This window comes from Microtus ochrogaster, linkage group LG9, assembly GCF_000317375.1.
Source record: "Microtus ochrogaster isolate Prairie Vole_2 linkage group LG9, MicOch1.0, whole genome shotgun sequence".
Taxonomy (NCBI): Eukaryota; Metazoa; Chordata; class Mammalia; order Rodentia; family Cricetidae; genus Microtus; species Microtus ochrogaster.
Window position 1 is genome coordinate 5,976,515 of NC_022034.1, and position 24,291 is coordinate 6,000,805.

At 47.0% G+C, this 24,291-nt stretch overlaps 1 protein-coding gene across 3 annotated transcripts in view; it reads left to right on the forward strand.

Annotated features, from left to right (window-relative positions):
- Window positions 1–24,291, forward strand: part of Pde10a (phosphodiesterase 10A) — a 444,083-nt gene that overhangs the window by 203,491 nt on the left and 216,301 nt on the right. For 2 of the 3 annotated variants that reach the window (XM_026787449.1, XM_026787448.1), the window contains exon 2: window positions 5,173–5,304. In XM_026787449.1, coding sequence (XP_026643250.1) covers window positions 5,256–5,304 — 49 coding nt within the window. In that variant the 5' untranslated portion in view covers window positions 5,173–5,255. Of the gene's footprint in view, window positions 1–5,169; window positions 5,305–24,291 lie in introns of all 3 variants that reach the window. The other variant, XM_026787447.1, reaches the window with a different exon arrangement.

The window sequence follows — 24,291 nt, forward strand, 5'->3', positions numbered from 1 at the left end:
ACCCCACCTAGGGAGGAAGGCTCTCCCAGGCTGTGCACCCCACCTAGGGAGGAAGGCTCTCCCAGACTGTCCAGCCCCGGAAGGAGATGCAACCCCTCACCGGCATCATTGCTTTATGTGTGTTACTCTAGGTCCAAGTTCCACCGCTTTTCCCTCCTCCTCGGTCCTCCAAGGTCCCCGTGGCCACTTGAATAAGTAGCTGTGCAGCTGGGCTGCAGAAGAGAGGCCAGAGACACAGACCCTCCCTGAAGCCCAGGATACTCTGTGTCACATTCTTATTGATCTTTAATGGATGGAAATTTCATTACTTAAACAGAACAGCTCAAATGAAGTTTCTGTGTGCAAAATTCATAAAAGATTTATAAAATCTTGAAAAAATACATAAAAGATTTAGAAAATCAACAGACCTTTCGGTTATTTTGCCTTACAAAAGTAGAGTGTTTAGTCTGAGGTTTCATTGTGCTTGGTGAAGGAAGGTAACATGTGTGCAAATAAATGCACACACAGGTGTCTTTCTTAAAATCTTTATTTATTTATATTTTATGTAAGAGTGCTCTGCATACCTGCTGGCCAGGAGAGGGCATCAGATCACAGATGGCTGTGAGTTACCATGTGGTTGCTGGGAATTGAACTCAGGGCTCTAGGTGTCTGTTTTGGTTGTCTTCACTTTATGGAGTTTTGTGGCAGGTTGGAGAGATGACTCATCAGTTAGGAGAACTTGCTGCTTTAGTAAGACCCAGGTTTGGTTCCCAGAACCCAATAGTAGCTCATAGTCACTTGTAACTCCAGTTTCAGGGTACCTGATACCCTGTTCTGGCTTCCACAGCCACCACACACACATGATACATACATACATGCAGGCAAAGCACTTAAACACATAAAGTAAAAACAGATCTTTCACAATAGCCAAGGGCAGAAAGACCATAGTGCCCCATTCCCATCAGTGGCTGAATCAACCAACAAAACAGGGTCTGTCCAGAAAATGGGATGCAACTCTTCCTTCAAAGGGAAGTGCTGACTGTTACAGCAGGAGCTGGGGGAGCTTGAAAGAGTGAGTATAAAGGACAATAACTCAGCCACTCAGAAGACAATAATAATAATAATAATAATAATAATAATAATAATAATAATAATAAATCAAGAACAGTCATTAAAAATATTTTGTACCAGAGCTATTTTAGTCCATCAGACATGTCAAACAACACCGGAATCCCCCTTCCTCTTTGTCTTGAAGGCATCCACTTTCATCTCCTCTTTAGCGGAAGTGCAAAGGACAAATCTTCCAGTCCATGCTCCTGTGGGCTGAACTCAGTGCCATCTGTCCGGAGTCTGTTTCAAACTGGCTCATCTCCCAAGGATTTTGTTCTACCGTGCCTGTGTCATTCCTGGGAGTCAGGAAGGACTCCCACTCTCGGTGAATGGTTCAGAGGGCATTAGTCTCTTCTGAGTTCATCTGCTGCAGGCTTAGCTGGAGCCCAGACTTCAGCCCAGACACTGCATAGGCTGCATAGGTCGGTATCAGAGCTCACTTGGGGGCTCTGGACCTGGTGGAGGTCCTTCTTTGAGAACACAATTGTTTCTGATTATTGTCATGATGGCAGACTCAGAGGGGCTTCCAGGGCCTTGAACTGTGAACTTGAACTCCCATCATGGTGGAGGGAAGAGAGACGACTTCTCTTGTGTAGTTCCACAGGGACTCTGGAGACTCTGCCAGAAGGCGAGGGTGGGGCCACATTCTTTATGGAAGTGCCCAGGAAGAAAATCCCTCATGCTGTAGAAGAGCGTGACACACCAAGAGGGACTCAGAGAATGCGTAGATTTTATGTATGTGTGCACACGTGTGTGGATGCATGTGGGTGGGTGTGCCCCTGTGTGTGCGTACATATGTGTCCATGTGTGCACACCTCTTTCCACCTCTCCTTGGATTCGCTTAGAATCATTTGTCAACAGGTTCTTTCTGCTCTGGAGGAATGCTGTCTTCTTCCAAACTTGGCAATCCTGGAATCTGCTGAACAGGCATTTCAAGGGGAAATGTCTAAACCCAGCCTTGGCTCAAATGTAGATGATATTTACTCGAACACACACACACACACATACACACAAAACTCCCCTTGGCTGGATTCTGGGCACCTGGGCAGTGTTTCATCAATGGATGGATGTTTTTCATTTTACTATGAAAGATGTTGAAATCCTGATTTTCATTTGTAGAAAAACACAGTGGCCTGTTGCAGCTACATCTGTACCCGTCAATCTGTAGGCCCCGTGGGCTATTGAGTATAAATGAGGGCACAGCCCTGTGTGCACATAGAGTTCTCAGGAACATCACTAGCTTCCATCCCCCTTTGTTGACTAAGAGGTTTCTGTCCTGCCTGGTCCCGCAGCCGTTCAGTCCCAAAGAAACACACAGAAGTCTACATTAATCATAAACTAGATGGCCTATTAGCTCAGGCTTCTTAGTAATTAATTCTTACATATTAACCCATAATTCTTGTCTGTGTTAGTCACATGACTTGATACCTTTCATCAGCGAGGCATTTTAATCTGTGTCCTCTTCGTCTGGGTGACAACTGCAGACTGAATCTTTCCTCTTCCCAGAATTCTCCTGTTCTCATTGCCCCACCTCTACTTCCTGCCTTGTTACCTGCCTATACTTCCTGCCTGGCTACTGGCCAGTCAGCATTTTATTAAATGAGTGCAAGAAACAAATCTTTACAGGGTCAAGCCATTGTCCCACAGCACCCCTTGGCCCCCAAAGGGTGCCTTGTCCCATTTGTCCCTTCTGGCCTGTTTACCTGTGGCCACAGTCCAACAGAGTGCCCATGGTACCATTTGCAGCAGAGCCACTACGCTACCCATCAGCAATACGGTCCTGGGCTCTCGCCAAGGGCATTGCTTCCTGCTGTCAACCCCAGAGCTCTGGTTTACACGGTGTCTACTCTTGTAAACCAAGGAAAAAGGTCCACCTCTATCCATTCTACTCACCAGGCTGTGAGCAGGGGGATGGGTTGATGCCCTAAATGTTTGAGCTCCATGGTCTCAGCCTCTGTGTTCACACCCGTGTGTGTGTGTGTGTGTGTGTGTGTGTGTGTGTGTGTGTGTGTGTGTATGAGTCTGTGTGCATGTGTGTCCCTGGTTTGGGACTGAGTCACAAGAAGCTGCCACATATCTGTAGAATATGCGTGGCCACCTCCAGCCTAGTTGGTCACAGGGAAACTCCTGTACCATTGAGGAATGAATCCATGGTTATACCTTCTGCAATTGAGTTCCTGTTTCTTCCTCTCTGATGATAGAACAGCATAGTCCCAAGCCACACTCTGTGCTATTATCCTAAGAAGACTCCCCTTGTACCCGGGCGACAGTGTTGGGTCCTCAGAGTTATCTCCTGGCTCCCCTGAGCACCTTGAATCATGCTACATGATTCAAGCAGTTATCAGTTTTGTTTATCCAAATCTTTCACGACTCATTTTTGACCTTGACTTACTCCTCTTATTTTAGAACAAAGCTTTGGCTTTGGTCTTTTAGATCCATGCATTCATAAGGTGCTGTGGACTTTGAAATGCATTCACAGACCAGATACACAGGCTGGAAGCCTGGAGGTACAAAGATGGTGAACCTGTGATTTTTACTCTTCCCCACACAGGGAAGATGGGAAATTCATGGCACCCCATTCTGTAGATTCCAAGCAGATCGGGGTGGCATGCAATAGGAAACCAGAACTGTCCGGCCCAAAGACTAGTTTCATGGTTGAGGCACATGTGTGTTGTGATTGGTCCAGAGAGTCAGAGTCATCAGTGCTGGTTAGGGAGAAAGCTACCACACTCCAGTGCTGGTTGGGTAGTTACTGCAAACTACTCAAGACCTCATGTCAATGACTGTCCTGGGTGCAGTGTACAGTCATGTTTATCCATGTACTCTCTCTGAAGGGCAGTTGACATGCCAATTGTATATCAAACACTGTTACTGTATCTTTTGATGCTATGGAACATACTTCAATCCCGGGTATTATCCACCAGGGCTTTAGAGTATGTCTCACTAGTTGTCATGTGGCTTTTCAGTTTTCTCCTGTCCTTCTGTATTCAGAGATTCCAGAGGCCCATGGCCACCATTTGGTCATTCCCTAGCACACCACCTGGGGCCAGTCCTTCTGCCCCAAGTGGGGATCAGATCCAACTTTCTTCAAGCTGTTGAGTTTTCTCCAGCCATCTTCTCCGCCATCAGCCATTTCTATCCCATACCTCTTTGCTGTTGCCCTCCATCTGTGCCTTTTCCCAGTAACACAGACAGCTCTACTGGCCTGCTACACTGTGGTTCTCAGACTAATAGACCCCTTCAGTGGGAGTGGACTCCCATGGCAAGCCCTAGGGGATCCTCTGTACTGCCTGAGTTAGACATGGTGAGCGCAGGGAGAGGACAAGATTTGGGTGTTTCTTTCAAATGTTAAACATTTCTAAAGTTCTCTGTGGGTTGGGGAGACGAGGTTGTTAAAGACCCATGACTTTGAACTGTGTGTCTCTCTGCAGTGCTGCAGAGTCTCATGGTCAATTACAGACATGTGACACCCGGCACCATGTATTTGAGATCTGCTGGTTTGATGAGAGCATGGTCTATACCTGGGCTATCATTCATAGATTAGCTCAGCACAGTGTAACGCAAGCTCACCTCTCCTACCTTTCTCCCCTTCATCTTATCAACCCACCTGACTGAGAGGCACAGCTCCCCTCTTCCCACCCCCTGTAGGCTGCGTCCCAGACCTGCAGGCTGCATCCCAGACCTGCAGACTGCATCCCAGGGGAGGCTCAGAATGAAACAACTGAACTACAGCTTTCCAGGAAAAATGTCCCCAGTGAGGTACCCCTTGCAAAATCCCTTCAATAGCTAATTTTGCAGAGGCCATCTGAAGGGATCAAGCCAGATACTTTCCCCAAAAGGTCTTTCTGGTCTAACGATTTGTGCCAATGGTTTCGGGCTGGGTTTGTGTGTGCACTCACATTCTATAGATATGTCTTTGGGCTCATCTTGAATCCCATGATGTGTAGTGATGTGGAAGGTGTTGGAAACCCTCATCACACTATCCCAACCTATAAGACACGGGATTCCCAGGGAGATCCTACTCAAGGCAGGACAGGTTTAGCCATACTTGGCATTAATGCCTCATCTTGTTCTTTCCAGCAGGCTGCCTCCCGTTCACATTTAAAGGTGGGAGCAAAGGCCCCGCTCTCCTGGCACTGCGGAACCGCACAGACACGCGGGGGCAGATGAGCAATGACTCCACAGAAGGTGCCGCAGACTCCTGCAACGCAACAGGTATGAGTGAGCCCGTTATGACAACCAACTTCTTAGGACACACTGCCGTCCCTGCCCTGTGTTCTCTGTCCTGAAGAGCTGGGACCTCATGAGCAATGTGCCCAGGAAAATTCCCCACAGCTTGGAGGGACTTTGTGATGGTGTGATAATACAAAGGGACCAGGAATAGGCCGCTCTCACCCAGATTTCTGAAGCACTTTGAATGACTTATTTTCTGAAGTCAGAACAGGTACCTTCTTGAAAAATACAGCCATCAAATTAATAATTTAGCCCAACAGTGGAGGTCATCCTCGCTCACCACCACCACCAACAACGAAATACATCTGATGGCTTTATTGTTGAATCAAATACTGACAAAAATGCTTGTAATTAATTTAATCTTTTCATAAAATAAGGCTATCAGAACCTTAAAAGTAAGTTCCCCAAATGCAGCATGGATATCTCTTTCTGTTCTAAGGTAGAGGACAAGGGACCCTCTTTTGTGTATAAGGGATGTGAACTCAAGTGTACTCACTCCTGAGAGGACACTGAAGACCGAACAAAGACTTGATCCCGCCCGAGTCTAGCTGGGTGAAGCAATAAGTGATTGAAGTGACTTAACAGAAGCCAGGGTGACTGGAGCACAGTTACACCAATGAAAAGCCCTCTCCAGCATAAGTTTACCACTCAAAACAATGGCATCGCTTGAGCCTGCCTAACTGGCAGGCACCTCAGCCAGAGGGTCTTCTCTGTCCCATTGCTTAAGGCTTCAAGGAGGTGCATCATGTGGTTCTTTTAAAAGTCTATGATTCCATTGCCAGGAGGGAATGCTTCAGTGTAGAGGCCATAGTGACAGCTACACAGTGCAAACTTCAAAAGCATGTGTGTGATCTGGAACTTCCCCTGCCCTCTTAGCTCTCCTTTGCATGTGTCTATGAAAACCAAACCTTTTGCACATGACCACAAAGGTCTCTGCTCAGCTGAGTGTGCCCCACTGCCCCCTTCTCTTGTAAATACTATTTTAGCACCTTCCCTATATGGATTGTTCCTAACAGGAAGCAAGAGACAATCCTTGCCTCCTGCATTGCTCTCCACCTGGGGCATGGGACACCAAGGGACAGAACAGGTGCTGTATTTTGGAGACTGAGCAGCGTCCTGAAGAAAGTCAAGTTCGTAAAAGGTTTAGCAGCCAGGAGAGCTACAGGCAAGAATGGTCCCAGCTCTCTGGCTGAGTGGAGTCTGAGCACAGCCCTGGGCAGATGTGGGAGAGCAGCCTGAGCACAGATGAGAGCCAATGGCAAGACCGAAGGCCATTCTTTCCCAGCCAGTTCAGAGGAGGTGGGGTGGCCAAGCCTTACAAAGTGAGCAAGCAGGGAATGGGGACCACAGCACCATGGGTGTGGAGAGGAGCAAGACCCTGCAGTCCTCAGAGGACTTAGGAGTTGGGGAAGTATGCAAATGAGAAGTCGAAGCATGCAGGAATGCAACGGGTCTGCTGTGGGATAAATGGCACAGGTGTGAGATGCAGACACCTGAGAACCCTTGGCAGCTCAGAGAGCAACCATACTGGGAGAGCCTGGTGTCAGGTGATTGATTCCAAGGAAAGAACAGAAAGGAGAGGGATGCCCTCTGGAGCCTAGATTCCTCCTCCTACTTACTCTCTCTGCCTGCCAGACCAGCCTATCCCTCTACTGCCTTATTGGCTGTTCAGCTTTTTATTAAACCAATCGGATGCTTTAGGCAGGCAAAGCAACCCATCTTTACATTGTTAACAAATGCAGCCTAAACAAACAACACATCTTTAGATCGTTAAACAAATGCAGCAGTCTTTACATAGTTAAAGTGATATCCCACAACATAAACAAATGTAGCACATTGTTACACAGTTAAAATAATAGCGCACAACACCCTGCTTCCATCCCCTGGGTGCTGGGATTACAGGTGCACACCATCACACTGTTCACGCAATGCGGAGGATGGAACCTGGGCTTCCTGTGTGCTAAGTAAGCACTCTGGTGACTGAGCCACATCTGGGTCTTTGAATTTTTAATGGAAAAAATATTAGTAATGTGGCTAAGGAGTGTCAACAAATTGGGATGGCAGGGGGAAGAGAAATGGCCTTGTCTTTGATTCTAGCTCTTTGGGTTCTTTGGTCTTTGTTCTGGTTCAGTTCCTGATCCTTAGCTTTACAGAATTAGGACCTGGAATTTAGGAAGTTAGGAATTCATCAGAACATGAATTGTGACCTACAGGATTTAGTCCTACTGTAGGAACTATTTAGACTACTAACTGTATTTAGCCCGATTCTGGTTCCATTTCTAGGGACCAGTGCACTCCATATTACTGTATGGGACACTGCCTAATGCTAAGACATCTAGAAAGCCAAAACAAAGAAGCATGCTTAGTGGACAAGAAAAGGAGATGCCGTGAAGGTCCTCCCATGCCCACCATGGAGACATCACTGGATGGTTTCTGCTGCCTGGTTGAGGACATTTTTCCTGGTGACTAGATGCTGCCTTTCAGACTTATTGTTTTTCTCTCCACAGACCTGAGCTCTGCCCAATAGTGTTAGCTGTAAATTGAGCTATTGGAAGCAGGTCTCTGGGCACCCTGTGAAGACTGTCTAGAGTCAGAGCAGTCTCTGAGAATGTCTGTGAGGCATTATCTTAAGTTAACTGAGACAAGATCCCCCTCTTAATTGTGGGCAGGACCACTCCCTGAGCAGGGAATTCTGAACTGGATAAGATGGAGAAAGGGAGCTGGGCACCAGCAAGCTTGCATGGATTCTTGACAATCTCTTCTCCTTCCCCTTTGATAGGAACCAACAGTAAGGTGTCACAATTTAGGTCTGGGATTAAATCTCCCCCCCCCGTGTGTGTGTGTGTGTGTGTGTGTGTGTGTGTGTGTGTGTGTAATTTTTCAATTAATGTCTAATGTCTACTTCCTTACTGTCACTTATATTTGATGCTCCATAATTCTGGCATGTATTTTAACATTCTATAAAACATTTATTTTAACAGTCTATATAATTTGCCCTTTTTGCTCAGGACGTGTTTTTTAAGATATACTCAGCTTTCAGGACCAAAATCGACTACAGGGTGTGGTGGGCAGTTTTAACTGTCCACTGATATAATCGGGAATCATCTGGAAAGACAGTCTCATAGAGGGGGAATTGTCCTGATGGGGCTGGCCTGAGGGCACGTTTGCCAGAATTCTTCCTGTCCCCCTTCCTTCCTTTCTTCCCTCCCTTGCTCCCTGTTTCCTTCCGTCTTTTCATCTCTTCTCTTGAGACAGGTCTTAATATATAGCCCTGGTTGGCCTGGAACCCCTGTGTTGACTAGGTTGGCCTCAAACTCACTTTGCCTCTGCCTCAGAGTGCTGGGTTTAAAGGTGTGTGCTGCTTTGCCTGGCTGAGAGATGTTCTTAACTTAATTAATTGAGCTAGGAAGGCTTACCCTGAATCTGGGCGGTCCTCTTCCCTGGGTTGTCCCGGACTGTGTGCGTGCAGAATGCCAGCTGAGGACTGACATGCACACAGCCTTTTACTCTTTGTCCCTGATTATAGATGTGATAGAACCAAGTCCCTAGAGTCCCGTCTCCTTGACTTTCCCTCATGACACCAGCCTGACGCTGTAAGATAAAAGAAACCCTTTGTCCCCTAAGCTAACTTTGTCAGAGCCTTTTGTCACAGCCACTGGAAATGAAGCTAAGATAACAGGAGGACACTCCAAAAATCAAAACTGGGATCTCTGCTTCAAATGATCTTGTCTTAAAAGGGTTGTCCTATGGATTTCTGAGACCTATCCCCAATATTGGGTACCACCTGGACAGCTCTGGGAACAGTGGCATGGATCTGGAATGGTGACCAGGGCTCCATGGTTGCCTATGGTGAGAGGACCACCCTGGGCACAGTGACCCAGGTGCTTAGTGAGATGAATAATCTGGCCAGTTGTTCACAACTGTAATGAGGGCTAGCTGCTACAATGTCAGCCGTCTCAAAGTAGAGACCTTAGAGTCAAACTGCCCCACAGGTTCCCCACAGCCTTGCCTTTACCAGATCATCCTGCTCACCGCTGGCTACTCCGTGTCTGCTGGGAGCAAGGCATGGTGGATTCTGGTGGTACAAATGCTCACTGGAGAAGCAAGCCTGCCTGCACTATAGTATGCGTGTCACAGGAGAAGTCAACACGCTCTGTGTTAAAGTGGGGTTGGCCTCTCAGTCGCCAAGATGAGTGGAAGACATGAGCAATGAGGGAGAAGAGGACCAGCTTGGAGAGAAAAGGGAACGCCAGGGGCCGCCATCGTGGCCGTGTTTAGTGTCTGATAGTGGAGTCACTCATGGCTTCAGATTGACTTCATGAAGGCCAAAATATTAAAAGAGAAGGGTGTGTCTGCCAACCTGTCTGGTTCTGCCTCTCCCGTTCTTCCCATGCAGATCCTCAAAGGATATTTGCTGTTGATGAATCTGCTCAATGGGAGGGACCTTATTGGCCAACACCCATTCTCCTGGGTGTCTTTTCAGGGGTGATGGAGGGAGTTTGGGAGTGACAGCATAGTGATATGGACTCTATGAAGTCCCTAGGAAGAGACCCTGTGTGGTGGTTTGAATGAGAACATTCCCCCATAGGCTCATGGATTTGAACATTAGGTCCCCCTACTGATGGTGCTGTTTGGAGAAGTTCAGGAGGTGTGGTCTTATTGGAGGAAGTTTGTCACTGGAAGTGGACTTTGGGGATTTAAAGACTCATGCCTTTTCTGGTTAGCTCTCTCTGCTCTGTGCTTGCGCCTCAAGGTCTCAGCCTTCTGCTCTGGACACCATGCTGCCATGATGGACTTTTTTTGCCCCTCTGGAGCTGTGAACTCCAACCCTTTTCTTTGAATGGCTTTGGTCCTGGTGTTTTATCACAAATACAGGAGCAAGAGTAGCTAACACACTCCCTAGGATAAAACCTTCTGATAAATGGTATCCCTCTTCCTTCTGCTGCGGGTTTTTCTTGAAGGCACCTTTACCAGGTGCCCTTCCTGGAAGGGCACTGATTGGGCGCTTCTCCCCTGAACACCTGCCACTCTCTGTGGAGTAGCACAGGCGGGTCCTACTGAGCCTGTTTCTCTGTGTGAATGCTCAGCTGGCTGTGGGGATTGTTCAAGGACCATAGCCAACAACACCCACAGTTTGTTCTGGCCCCAAGCCTGTGGACTTGTGCCAGCTCCCAAGCACACACAGGATCTCTGGAGGAGCTACATGGCTGGATGTGATGCTCCAGCCGGTCTCACTCCTCAGTGATTACACACTAGTGCCTCAGGATATGAGAACTGCAGCCCAGGCGCAACAAATGCAAGGGGAAGGAAAGCACTAGAAGCCATGTGTTCCACAACAGGAGGAGTCTGACAGCGACATGTTGCATCCTTTAACCTTGTAGATGTGGTTTTGGGATTTTAAAAGTCACATCCTTGCTCTGGTGACATCAGACCCCTGTCCTTTCTCTCAAGAAAGCTCCTAGGGCTAGAAAAGCAGAGGGTCTCCTGGCCCTCTCTGTCCCTCAGTCCCAAAGGTTCCTGAGCTTCCAGCCATGTCTAGGAGGGACAGGGTGACTGAGGCAAAGAGTCTCAAGATCTAGGTGGAGACAGAGGTCCAATGAAGCTTGGGTCATGCTTTATTGCTTTGACTCAAGGTCGAGATTATTGATAGAGGCAGTATGATTTCTGAGTGACTTGGGGTTAGAGTGCTTTCTGAGTGTTCAAATGTATAATTTCTCTTATCCTCTGTCCTTAAAAGATTCCCTCCAGTCCAGTCTCCATTTTCCTTTTTCCCAGACTCACTTTGCAGCCTGCTTTAGAGCTCACCTTTGAGGCTCAATTTGGGGTACTTCTCCACCGTGTTTGCAGGGGTGTGCATGGGCAGCTGAGTGAGTGACAAGGGCCACCTGCCGTGTCTTACCTTAGTGTTCTTTTTATGGTCACATTCACAAAAATCATGAGCCTCTCTTTGGAGATGACGGAAGAATGGAAAGTCTGTTTTTGCCTCCCCTGTTCCACTGCCCAAAGATATGGGTAGAGGCAAAAGCCACAAGGGTATTACTTTACACAGGGAACTCCCAAGATAGCCTTTTAGAGGAAGGGCCTGGCTGCTGCTATTGAAGACCCAGATTCAGGTGTGGGACAAGACTGTCAAGCCTGCAGTATGCTCTTAGACAAAGATGCCACACACAGACCAAGGCTGCTTATTCATTTCCTGGCCACCCATACCCGAAATAATCACACAAAAACTATATTAATTAAAACACTGCTTGGCCTATTAGCTCAGACATTTTGTTAAGTAACAACTCTTACATCTTAAATTGACCCATTCCTATTTTATATTTTACCACGAGGCTCATGGTTTACCAGTAAGGTTTTGGCTGGTGTCTGTCTCCTTCGCTGGCTACATGGCATCTCTTTGACTCTGTTCTACTCTCTCTCTACATCTCTGTTCGAATTTTCTGCCTGGCTCTACTCCATTAAGCCATTGGCCAAAAGCAGCTTCTTTATTTACCAATGGCACTAAAACATACTCACAGCATACCGAGGGGAATCCCACATCAGTTCTACCCATCTGTCTAGTTAAAAATAATTGACCAAGTATGATCGCTAATATTCATTGTCAATGCAATGGATTTCAAATCATTTGGAAAACATGTCTCTTAGTGTGTCTCTCAGAAGTATTTTTAGGAAATATTAGAAGGACAAACACCCACCCGAATGTGGGTATCTCAGGAGCTGGATCCCTGACTGAAAGTCAGCTGAGCGGCAGCATTCATCCCTCTGCTTCCTGGCTGTGTGTGCAATATGACCCTGCGCCTCCTGTTCCCACTTTGTTCGGGCTTTCCTACCACAATGAACGACATCCGCAAACTGTGAGCTCTCCCTTGCATGGCTTTTGTTGAGTATTCATCATGACCATGAAACAACCAATTCACCAGACTGCAAACAAACCTGGGACCCAGCTGAAAAGTTTCTGCACCCAGATAAGCACCTCTGCTGGTGCAATAATCCGAATCAGACCAAACTGAGCCAAATTAGAAAAGCCCAGGTTTAATGGATAGCAATGCTCCCGGATGGCTCACCACCCTCCCCCCAGAGGTCCTGGGGAAGAAAGACTGGAAAACCATGTTTTTGTTCTCTTGGGGCAGGAGTTGTTTAAATATCCTGTGGGAGTGGTCTTGAGTATCTCTGGGGAGGAGTTATTGTTTGGCTTTCTCAGGGGTGGGGTCTGGACAGAGGCAAGTCCCAGGGAAGGGGCTTGGGATGGAAGTTCCACCCAAACATTCCAGACTCTTTGGATACCTGGATGTCAGTGGCTGGGGGGAAGCCTTAACCCAAACATTCCAGACTCTTTGGCTCTATAAATGCCAGGGGCTAGGGTAAGGCTTCCACCCAAACACCTGGTCTGACAACTCTGGGTAGCCTTCATTTTATTAGGGTGAAGTGTTCTTGGAACAAGTACAGTGTGTGCACAGCACCTCTGAGAGATGCTGCCCAAGGTCTAAACTACTGGTTAATTTTCCAGTCGCTATGGCAAAGTATCTTACAAGAAGCAAATTTGAGGCAGGGGGGATTATTTTGGCTCACAGTTAGAGTTCAGGATATGGTGACAAGGAAGTGACCCTCAGCAGCCAGAAGGGCAGCTGGTCACACCACACTCAGATAGCTTCCTCCCTTTATACAGTCCAGCACCCCAGGCAGTGATTGCTGCTGTCACATTTTATGAGTGAGTCTTAAGCCCTTAATTAGTCTAATCAAGATGACCCCTACAGGCGTGCCCAGAGGCTAACCTAATCTAAATAATCAATGATTGACTAATATTCCTGGAAGTTTGTCTCCTAGGAGATTCCAGATTCTGTCACGTTGACAATACAAACACTGGCAAATCTGTGAAAACAGGTTTCACATTGTAGGACAGTGAAGGGTTTCCCACACATTCTGTCACTGCTGTTCACTGCAATAGAACTCTGAGCCTGTGGTTGATAATTGACCTTTCCCACATGGGATGTACTTGAGTCTTGTGCAGGTTAGTTACCGAAAGCCCATGAGCATGATAAATGAGGTTCACAGAGCCCTTCAAACCCCTTTTCTCATAGGCAGAACCCAGTCCCTGTCAGCTCTGCTCCCTGCCTTCCCAGTCCCCTTAGTGATCTTCATTGTTACACACTTACAGTGTAGCTGCCACTGCTGTCGCTTTGCTACCAGAACAGCCTCATTTTTACAGTTATTGCCCTGTACCTCAGATGAATTTCTCCAGTGTTAAAAGCCCCTCTCCTTCCTGGTCACACCTGTGATGTCCTGTGTCCTCTGAAAGAGCAGCAGGGTCACAGTGGCAGGATGCTTTGTGTGCGTCAGAGATTAGAGTCCAGCCCTGGGGGCCTGAGATGCCTTGCTACCCAGCCAGCTCATTGATAGCAACCTGGGAATGCATTCTGGCTTCACCAGGGGTTAAAAAATTGCCCCACCCAGGAGGTGGAGAAAGAATTGAGTGTTTGTAGATCACAATTTAAAAAGGAGCCTGTTCTTTCATCCCCCAGTTTTCTTTGCAGTTCACGGCAGCTGGAGCTCGGTTCCTTTGTAGCAGGCAGGAGTCAGCTGGACTGCTTCAGGGCACGCTAGCTTGAAGCCCTGACCCAAGGGAGCTCAACCTTCTAGGAAAGTTCAGAGATAAATACAGCCCAAGAGCACAGAGCTGGCGCACACACCCCTTCCCCGTCCTTCTGCTGTCCTTCCTCTCACCCCAAGCTAAAATGGATTGCTTGTGGGCTCCCACGTCATCTCCACATCACACGATGGCCCTCTATCTGAATGATTCCTCCAACCTTCTCTTCAGTGGCTGTTGCTCTTTAGCTTTTGTATAGGTGTGTCCAGTCTTATGTCCCCCATCCCCCCAAAGCTAGGAATGTACCCCAGTACAAAATCATAGATTAACTTAAACTATTATGGGATTACTTTACAATTTATTTTGATTACTTGACTCTCTAGTTCTCAAGGATGATCTTTGTGTATCATGTTATGTCCTCAGTGTCAAGAGGTTGCACAATCCTGAAGGAGTCTAGAAAGCCTCCCCTCACCCATGCGCCAAACACACACATGTGTATACATTCCTACATATATATCTACACTCATATGTATGTGCACTCACACATACGTGCATATACATGGACACACATGGGTGTTCCATTCCTTTATCTGCTGCTGGTCACCCCTCTCCTTTCCTGCATGTGGACTTTCCTGGTGGGAGAGCAACTTCCCCACTGTCTGTAGACTCAGAAAGAACCCAGCACAGTATCAGAAGGAGTATGGCCTGCTCCAGGTTTGTAGCACCTAGTGTCTGCATGCACTGAGTTCTCCTGAAGAAATAAAACAAAGAGGTATTATGCCTGGTCTTATCAGGGATTCTTTTGGTTCTGAACATAAGCAGAAAACAAAAGAAATATTAGAGAATCTCCGGATTACGGACTGGCATCTGTCAGCTGATCCTGGGTGCCTGGTATTCTGCAAGTTTCTTTTTCCTGTGAGGAGCTGTGGCCAGGCCTCTGAAGTTAGCAATGGGGACTTCTTAACAAATAACATCCATTTCAGCATACAACAGTGAACATAGCTACTCTTCTTTAAATGTGGGTGAGGCATTGAACTGAGCTACCGTAACCTGTATGGCACAAGGGCCTCCACTTGTCTATGCAGTGTTTGTTTCAAGGCCCGTGTGGACGTGTGAAACCATTGTGAACTCTGTGGGCTGGCGCTTTCCATCTCAGCTGAGTGCCTGCCATGTGCCAGGGCTGCCATGCTTACATATGAAGGGCTACAGCAAAACCAGCAGAGATTTAGTTCCTGTGTTTGTTTGTGTTCTTGCTCAGTTTCACTGGTGGAAGTTCATTCCTATTAAGGATCACAGTGATCCCAGGAAATGGTTTTCTTGCTATATTAAGAACTTTCACTTTTTGTCATAAAGACAGTATTTAGCCTTCCCCTTCCTCCGTCTCCTTTCTGTCTTTCTCCCTTCCTTTCAAATATCTGAATCGCCAACGTTCTATTCTCGTACTTTGGGGTCGTTATCAAATCAAATAAGAGTCCCCTGAACACTACTGCTGTGGTTTGATACCACCTCAAGTCAATCTGATAGCCAAGGCAGCTGTTAAATGGCTAACAGGCAAGTAGCAAGCACAGTACAGATAACCTCCATGAGGGGATGTTCCTGTCTAGGGCGCGATGGAGGGCGATGCCACAAAATTTAATTATGTTGCTCAGAATGGCATACCACTTAGCACTTATGGATTATTTATTTATGGAATTTTCCATTTAGCCTTTTCAGACCTCACCTGACCTCAGCTAGCAGAACCCTTCAAAGCAAACCCACAGGTAATAGAAGGCAGCTATATCGTGCAGAGGATCTCTGGTGTGGCAAGCTGGCTATTCAGCAACTTCCCAACCGGCTCTGCCGACAGCTGGGACCTCACTGTCTGACCTCTTCACATCTGTATCTGCAAAGCCATCAGCTTGTCCGTTTCCTCCTACATTCTAGAGAAAATGTCACACAGAGGTGAAGTGACGGTGTCTCTCCTAGAAGGTCCTAGGGCTCCTCATTATTGAAGCCAGGGCGTTGAAGTTCAACCGGTGTCTATTGAAGTGATTGTGCCCTCTGTGCGTGTCAAGGTCTCCTCTGGAATGCTTATGCTTTGTTGTTGTTGTTGTTGTTGGATGCAGATGTGTAACATATTTATTATAAATTATTATATCCCGTGGGTGGATCACCCCCTTCATTATAGAATGTCCCTCCCCATCTCTCCACCATTCTTTGCTGCAGTCTGTTTTGTGGACATCTGTCCATCCTGGATCTCCTGAAGCTGCCGTCTATATGCTGGCTCTCTTTATCCCCTTGCTGTACGATGCCTGGGTCTTGAAGTCTAAAGTGTGTCTCCTGCATGCAGCATTGTCCAACAACCTCTGCCTTTGATTGGCTCGCTAGTCCGTTTACAGAGAGCGTTAACTGGTGTTTTGTAATTTACGTCTGCCGTTTGCTTGCTGCTTTCTGTGCCATTGGCTCTCTTTTGTTCCTCAGTTTTTCCTTTACTAATTTCTACATCACGGAGTGGGTACATTCCCAAGCGACCTTTTCATTTCACCAGTGGTTTCCTACTTTCTTCTAGTTATCTGGTTTCAACCTCCCACATTCTGTTACGTCAAACCTCTCCTCAGATTTAGGATCACAAACCTGGCTTCCTCTGTGTGGCGTTAGCCTGGGATACCTGGCTTCTGTTTGCTCTGCCCTTTACTGGACCTGTGTGTATAGTAGTACCCACCACGAAAGGCACTGGAGTCTAATGTAACACAGTACTTCTAAAGGAACAGAGGACACAGCAGTCAGAGCTCAGGAGCCTGGCTTCTGTGACTGCCTGCACAACAGCAACCAAGAGCTGCTAAGTACTGAAGAATCTCCCAGTATCTAGGGGAAGAATTCATGGCATTTAATTTTTACCTAGCCCCTAAGGAAACATCCTCTGCTTGTTTTCATAGCAGGAAGATGAGAGATTAAAGGAGGGATTCACTTTGTGGTATGAAACCAACGCATGAGAAGTTGACTGGACGGGCTCTGAGGTGCCTGTGCTAAGGCTTAGCAGAAGGAGGTATGTGACCCGTGACAAGTGAGACCAGTAAGACTCTTTCTTTCCTGTCCTTTTCCTTGTGGTTTCCACTTTTCGTTTGTTTACTATGTATGTGTGTCTATTGCAAAATATATACAATCTAAAGTTTGTCATTTTCACGGTCCTCAGGCACACAGCTCTGTAGAGGTGTCTCTTGTAGATAGACAGCCTTTACCGCCCACTGTCCACTCCAGGGCATTTCATCGTCCCAGGTGAACCTCTGGCTCCATCCACGCTACCCACTCCCCCTCATTCCAGTGCTAGAGATGACCAGTTTGATGTCTGTCTCCATGAGCCGCTTTTTGAAGATTATGTGAGTGGATCCATGTTCTCGTGTCTCTAAGTACCTCACTTGTTTCTCTTAGCACATGTCTGTCTTCAGGATGCATGGCCACGTGTCAGACCCGTTTGTTAATGTCAACTGGCAAGTGCCTTCAGCCTGGAGAGCTCCCTTTGTTATCCCCATAGAGAGCATTGGCCAGCATCAGGTGTCTCTAGCTTTGTTTGTCTGGAAAAGCCTTTGCTTCGCCTTTGTTTTCTGCTTTAGCTTAGTTGGATCTGTGTGACTAAGACTCCTCGCCTTGACACTGCTTTCCCAGCTCTGCAGCCCCCTTCTTCCTCTGCTGACGGATAGGTCTATCCCTGCTCATCCTACCCTGTTCTTCTCTTGCTGTGTTCTCTACATCTCTAAGTGTAACCATCTTCCCCGGACCTGTCTTCCTGGGCTCTCTCATTCCATCTTTCTTGGAATTCGCTAAGTTTCCAGATAGGTACTATTTTGTTTTTTGATAATTTTGGGGCTTTTTAGTCATTATTTTTATGTGAATTTCTCTCCAAAGATCTGCTTGGTTTTAGTTATTCTCTCTGTGTTTGCTTGATTTTGTTTGTTTGTTTGGTTTGGTTTGAGTCACAGTTTCTCCGTGTACCCCTGGTTATCCTGGAACTTGCTCTGTAGACTAGGCTGGCCTCAAACTCAGAGATCCACCTACCTCTGTGTCCCGAGTGCAGGGATTAAAAACTGGGCCATCATGCCTGGCTTCTCAGTTTTTCTTTCTTTTTTTTTTAAATCTGTTTTCCACCTGTTTAATTCCTGTCAGTCAAATTTGATTATTCTTTTTGCTTTAGTCCAAGTATTCTGCTGAGCTTCATGATTTCAGTAGCTGTATATTTAATCTCTGTGATTCCCACTTGGCTCCTTTGTATAACTTCTATTTTGTATTGGTATTTTCTGCCTGATGCCACAGTGTCATCTAGCATTTTATTTTTTTTAACCTTTTTAACTTTCGTGCTCTGTGCATGTGTGCGTGTTGCACTGACATGAGTGTGCAGGTGTGTGTACCATGTACACGCCATGTGGAGGCCTGAGCAGGAGGTTGGGTATCTCCCTCTATCATCCTCCACCTTGCTGCCTTGAGACAAAGTCTCTCCCTGAACTGAGAAGACAGCCATCTAGAGAATTCTCCAGAACAGCCTGTCTCAGCCGTCTCTCACCATGTAGGGGTAACAGGCCCTTGCAGCCAGGGCTTTACATGAGATTTGGGGATTTGAACTCGGGTACTCATAATTGCAATGCCATGGGGATTTAAATTCAGGGCTTTATAATTGCAAGTAAGTACTTGTACCCTCTGAGCCATCCCCCCACCTGCCCCTTTTCTTTGTTTTAAACCTTCCTTTCCTTCCTATTCATGGTTTCTGCCAGTTCTGCCAACACAGTTGTAATTGCTAGTTTGGCGTATTCCTTGCTAATCTGACTTTCATGAAGCCCCCTCAAGTCGTTTCTGCTGTCTGCTGGCTTTGTACCTCACCCATCCATCCTGGAGACATTGTGCTTTCCTGTTTCTTCCTATGCTAATCACTCTTTGTTGGAAGCTGGACGTTTGGTTAATGTAGCAACCCTGAGTTCTGGTCCTTTCCCTTCCCACGGCTCGTGTTACCTCTAGTCACGGATGTATTTGCCTAATTACTGGCTGTATTAATTTAAATGAAATCTGCCCTCTCCTGTGCACACAGTGTCGTACTTCTGAAGCTGCTCTTCAGGGGAGGGACTACTTAGGGCATTCTACTCTGGCGACAATAGCATGGCGGGACTCTCTCCTTTGTATGCAGAGACTAAGCCCCTTTAATTGCCTTGCTGGCTGATTGCTGGATTGTTTTCAGCAATGCCCTGGCAGAATGAGTTTACCTGATCACATTTTGGCTCCCTCGAAGGAGTTTCTGAGGTCTGTGTTTGATCTGTTCTCAGCCCTCATGAGGGTTCCTGCCAGCTGCGTCATTGCACGCTCTTGGATAAGGCAGCTCCGCGGCACCTCCTTGACTGGAGGTCTCATGATACAGACCTGTTTCTCTCAGCCAAGAGAACTGACTCGGCCAGCGCGTAGGCGGTGCCGTCATTTTCAAGGTTGAGCCTCCATCTGGTGTCAGCAGTCTGAGAAGAAAAGAGTCCCACCCCTGGACCTTACACACCTGGCCTTGGCCTAAGCCACAGGCAGCTGGGTTGAGAGGAGAAACTCTGCTGTGCACTGGTCTACCTAGGTGTTCTTGATTTATGGGGAGGAAGGCTAATTCTGAGCCCTCTGGGAGTTAGTGGTTTTGTGACCTTTGCCCTGTAGAGTGGCAGATTTTAGTCTGAGAGAGAGAGAGAGAGAGAGAGAGAGAGAGAGAGAGAGAGAGGGAGGGGGGGGGGGGGGGGGGAGGAAGCTTGTGACCTTGATCTGATCTGGGAGTAGCTAGTCTTAGAAGTCTGGGGGAGGGAGGGTCTGGATTCTTGGTCTGAGGAAGGGCAGTTCTTAAGCTAGAGAGAAGGATCTTGTGTCCTTGGCCTGAGGGAGTTCTTAGTCTGGGGGAGGGAACCTTGTCATTGATTTCAGTAGGTAGCCCAGGAGTTCTCCTCTGGGAAGAGGGCAGTCTCACAGAGTTGGGCCATTCCTCCGCACTTTGCTAGGGTTTCTTGAATAGATGTTTCTTCCTTGGCTTCTCGGACTGTTTCCAAAGATTTTAAATGGATTTTTTTCAATAGGTTTCACCAGTTCCTCTGGGGAACGTGGCCAAGGAGTTCCATACACTGTCACGCAGGAAGTCAGCAAGTGACTCATTGTGCAGACAACGCACCGGCTTGTCTCATGGAGAAAGTCTCACTTGCGTCTCTCTGTAGCAGAAAACGCATTACAGAGATGTGGCTGTGACATAAACGTCGTTTGCCATTGACTTCCTTTTCAGATGAGAGTTTTAGGGGGAGGGGGTGTGGGCATCACTGCCTGTGTGGGAGGCCATGGCAGTCTCGGAGGAAGGGAGCTGCCCAGCTGGTTCAAACTGCAGTATCTCAGTGAGGAGCTTGGTTTGTGCTGGTGTCCACTTATTTTATTGGGTTTTGTTTTGATTCTGACCCTTCTCTTTACCACCTACGTTCCATCTCATTGTTGTCTGTCTCAGGTAGTTCAAACAAAAGGAAAACTGGTGAGTATTTTGATTCACAGAAGCCTACAGCTAGACAGGAGCTCTGGGTTTGAGACATGTGGTCTCTGATGGTCGTATGCCTGAGGAAATGAGGGCCAGAGAGGAGTGACTTCCTCATCGCTGCTCAGCAGTGAGGTACAGGAAAGAGAAAGCAGGTCTTCCCACTCTCTCGGGCCATTGCATCAGTCTGGGATGCAGCGCTGAAGGGCAGCTTTAGAATTTCTATCCCAATGTCCCCACAGAGTCCTGCTTTGAACATTTGTTCCCCAGCTGGTCGTGCTATTTTGGGAGGCTGTGGGGACTTTGGGAGGTGAAGCCTAGAAGATGTAGGTGACTGGCAAAAGGTTTCAAGGGTGTAATGTGCCTGCTCCCTTCATGTGAGCCAGCCATTGAAAAAAAAAATGGGCCCCGCCTGTTTGCTCACCTCTGTGATGTCCTGCCTAAGCACAGAGGCTGAGTGGATATAGACCGAGCCCTGAGAAACTGTGAGCCCACACAAATCATTCCTCCCTTTAAGCCCTTGTTTTGTTTGATCTCAGGGATGAAATTTACATAAACAATAAATTCATTGGCGCATTTGGAACCAAGCTTGGTGAAATTCTGCTGCATGTGGTTCCTGTCTTTCAAGCTGCTAGCTTCCTTCCCAGCCTTACTGACTGATGAGGGCTGAGTTCATGTGTGTTCATGTGGGATATAGAAACCTGGACATCGTTTAAGGTTGGGCTGGGGGTGGTGTCAGGATAATGCAGTCTCTCCTTCTGGGATTGCACAATTGCCTTTGCCTTCAAGTAACCTGTGACGGTCAGACCTGAGGGCTAACTCCCTAAAAGAGAAGGCCCTCGGAGGATGAAGCTGAGTGTTTTGAACTGTGTTCTGTTTAGCCTGTCTCGAGTAACACACCACTAACATCTTTGCACATGAGTATGTTCCGGTTTTGGGTAACATTTGGATTTCCATCTATAAAAAGGGAAGGATTTACTTGAAGCTAAAAGTCAAGATATCTGGGGGGAAGACTCTAAATATGTCTCAGAGTATGCCTGGCCGTGTCTGCCTCCTATTTGCAGTGAGTCCATCTTGGAGCAAGCTGTGTTTTGGTATTCTACATGCCAGACGGTCACGAAACAAGACATAGTAAATGCACCTTTCTGCTATTCTGCTTTCAATGGCGTGGCAGGGGTTGAGACAGGTTCACCATGCCGCCATGGATGGCTTAGAACTCACAATATAGACCATGTATAGACCTCGAACTCCCAGAGATCTGCCTCCCTCTGCATCCAAATGCTAGGATTAGAGGTGTGTGCCACCGTACCTGATGCTTCTATTCTTAACCGTCTTCAGCTCCTAATACTTCTCAAACAAGTCATTTCATTTCACAGCCCCAGAGCTGACTCGAATGTCTGAACACATCTGTAGTCACAGTACAGAAGTCAAGAAGGAACCCGCTATCAGTGAAGCCAGTGAGTTGACACATCACTGGGTAGCACTAAAACAAGAGGATATGAGGAATCTTAAAATTCAGCTCCACACCTAGAAACAGACACATCTTTCACCCCACTGATGCTTCCTTAGGCCTATCGTGTCATCTCTGTGATGTTTACGTGGGCGAGGGGCAGCGTTGTGCTAGGTGTAAACACGATGGCCATCTCCATCTCACACCCATTTTGGATCTATTTGAAACCTGGAAATAAAAAGCACAAATAAAATCCCACTTCCCCTGGTTGTGTTAGGTAGCATTTTTCTTTCACGTAGGAGTTGTTCTTGTATTAGAAATGGGCAGAACTAGATGGCCAAAACAGTGCCTAGGGATCTTCTCATCAATGCTTTCCTCCTGAACACATCAGTTGCCTGCTGCAGGCAGGGCTGGCTCTGCACTGTGTACGTCATTGCCAGGAAAATGACCTCTGGCTGAGGGCTGGAGGAGAAACTCTGCTACTGATAGACTTTCATCCCTGGGGGGTTAGACACAGGCAGGCAGAGGGAACAATGCAAAACAGAGATCCAGCATCTGGCTTCCGCAGCATCAGATACCAGGGGACACACATGGACACTGCACCAGTGACAAGAGGCTGAGGTCAGTGTTGTAGAGACACCTGCCAGAGTGCCTGGCATATTGTCATCTTTCCCGGATAGTCACGGCTCTGTTTCTTCCTTGACCCTCGCTGCAAGCTGAGTCCACTGCCTGCATCATCACTGTCTGGAGGGATAGTGAACCTCTGCTGGCCCAGCGGGCTCACGTGTCTTCTCACTATGGCTCCCTAAGCCACTCCTTATGGGTGAATCTGGGGCCGAGGGAATAGCTTCTTGCCTCCGTGTCCCCTGCCCTGCTGTCGTTAAAAATGCTCCCTTGAACTGTCCAGGGACCAGCTCTATATTTGAGGGTTGGTTATTAATGAGGCACTTTTGAAATGAGTCTCTTTGAAGTTTCTGAACCTAAGCATCTATTCAGGAGATGATTCATTGTAAGAGCTTCAAGAGATGACACAAGTTGTCTGCTTATCCATTCATTGAGCATGCATTCAAAAAGAATAAGGGAGCCAATTAAAATGCATTAATTCACTAAGCACCAAGTACTTGCTTTAAAAGCATAGATAAAATGATAAATTTAAGCAAAAAATACCCGTGCTGTTCTACCCTCTCGGGTAAGCTAGTGGAAGAGGAGACAAATGGCTAAGCCACTTCGGAGCAGGGCTGGGTGGTCAGGTTCCAGAGGGTGACCTGGAGTGGTGGCTCACACACTTGAGTAAGATGTGAGCAGGAAACTGCCAGATAGAATTAGTCTGAAATATCCAGTGGCGCAGAGAGCACAGTCTGTGTGTGTGTGTGTGTGAGTTTGTATATATGTATGTCTGTACATGTGTGTATGCACGTATGTGTGTATATTTGGATATGTGTCTGTATGTGATATGTGTGTATATGTGTATGTATATGCACTTGTGTATATGTGTGTCTGTATATGTGTAAGTGTGTATGTATATATGTGTGCATGTGTGTCTGCATATGTGTGTATGCATGTGTGTATGTGTCTATATATGTTATATGTGTGTATGCATGTGTGTATGTATGTGTGCTTGTATATGTGCGTCTGTGTGTCTGTATATATGTGTGTATGTATATATATGTGTGTCTATATATGTGTGTATATGTCTTGTATATATGTGTGTATATGTGTGTATGTGTCTGTATATGTGATATGTGTATGTATGTATATGTGTATATGTGAATGCATGTGTGCTTGCATATGTGTGTATGTATACATGTGTGTATGTGTATGTATGTGTGCTTGTGTGTGTGTGTGTATATATGTGTATGTGTGTGCATGTGTGTGCATACACTCACATGTTGGAAGACAAGGCTTCCTTTATATAGCTGTGAACAACGAGAAGCCCTAAGAAATATCTTCTGAGAGCTGAAGATCCAAGGAAGCTGATGACAGAACTCATGTCACTGTGAAGGCTGGGGAGAACTAATGAAACGGAGGACATCTACTCCCCTCAGAGGATGGACTCAAGGATTCAGATGTTAACCCCATCTTGGAACCCCACAGACACTTCAAGAGTTCAGTTTGCCCTCTGTCTGGATAGCCACAGCTCAGCTGAACTGGCCCATGAAGTCAGTAATCATGCTGGGTTAAGAAGGACAAGGGAGAAAGCAGACTGAAGTGAATCTGGGGACTCTTGAAAGGGCTGTCTAGAGACACTTAGAGAACTGAGAACAGCTCTGAATATTTGGGAGTCCTGAATGTCAGGAGACATGGCTGGAAGGCTTCCCAAATATCCTGCCAGGCATGCTGAAGGCTTGGACTTGGCCAGAAGCATGGTGGGATTCAGAGGATGCTCACCAAGGAAGATGTGTGAACAGAACATCCATCTCCCTAGGTCACTGTGTATAG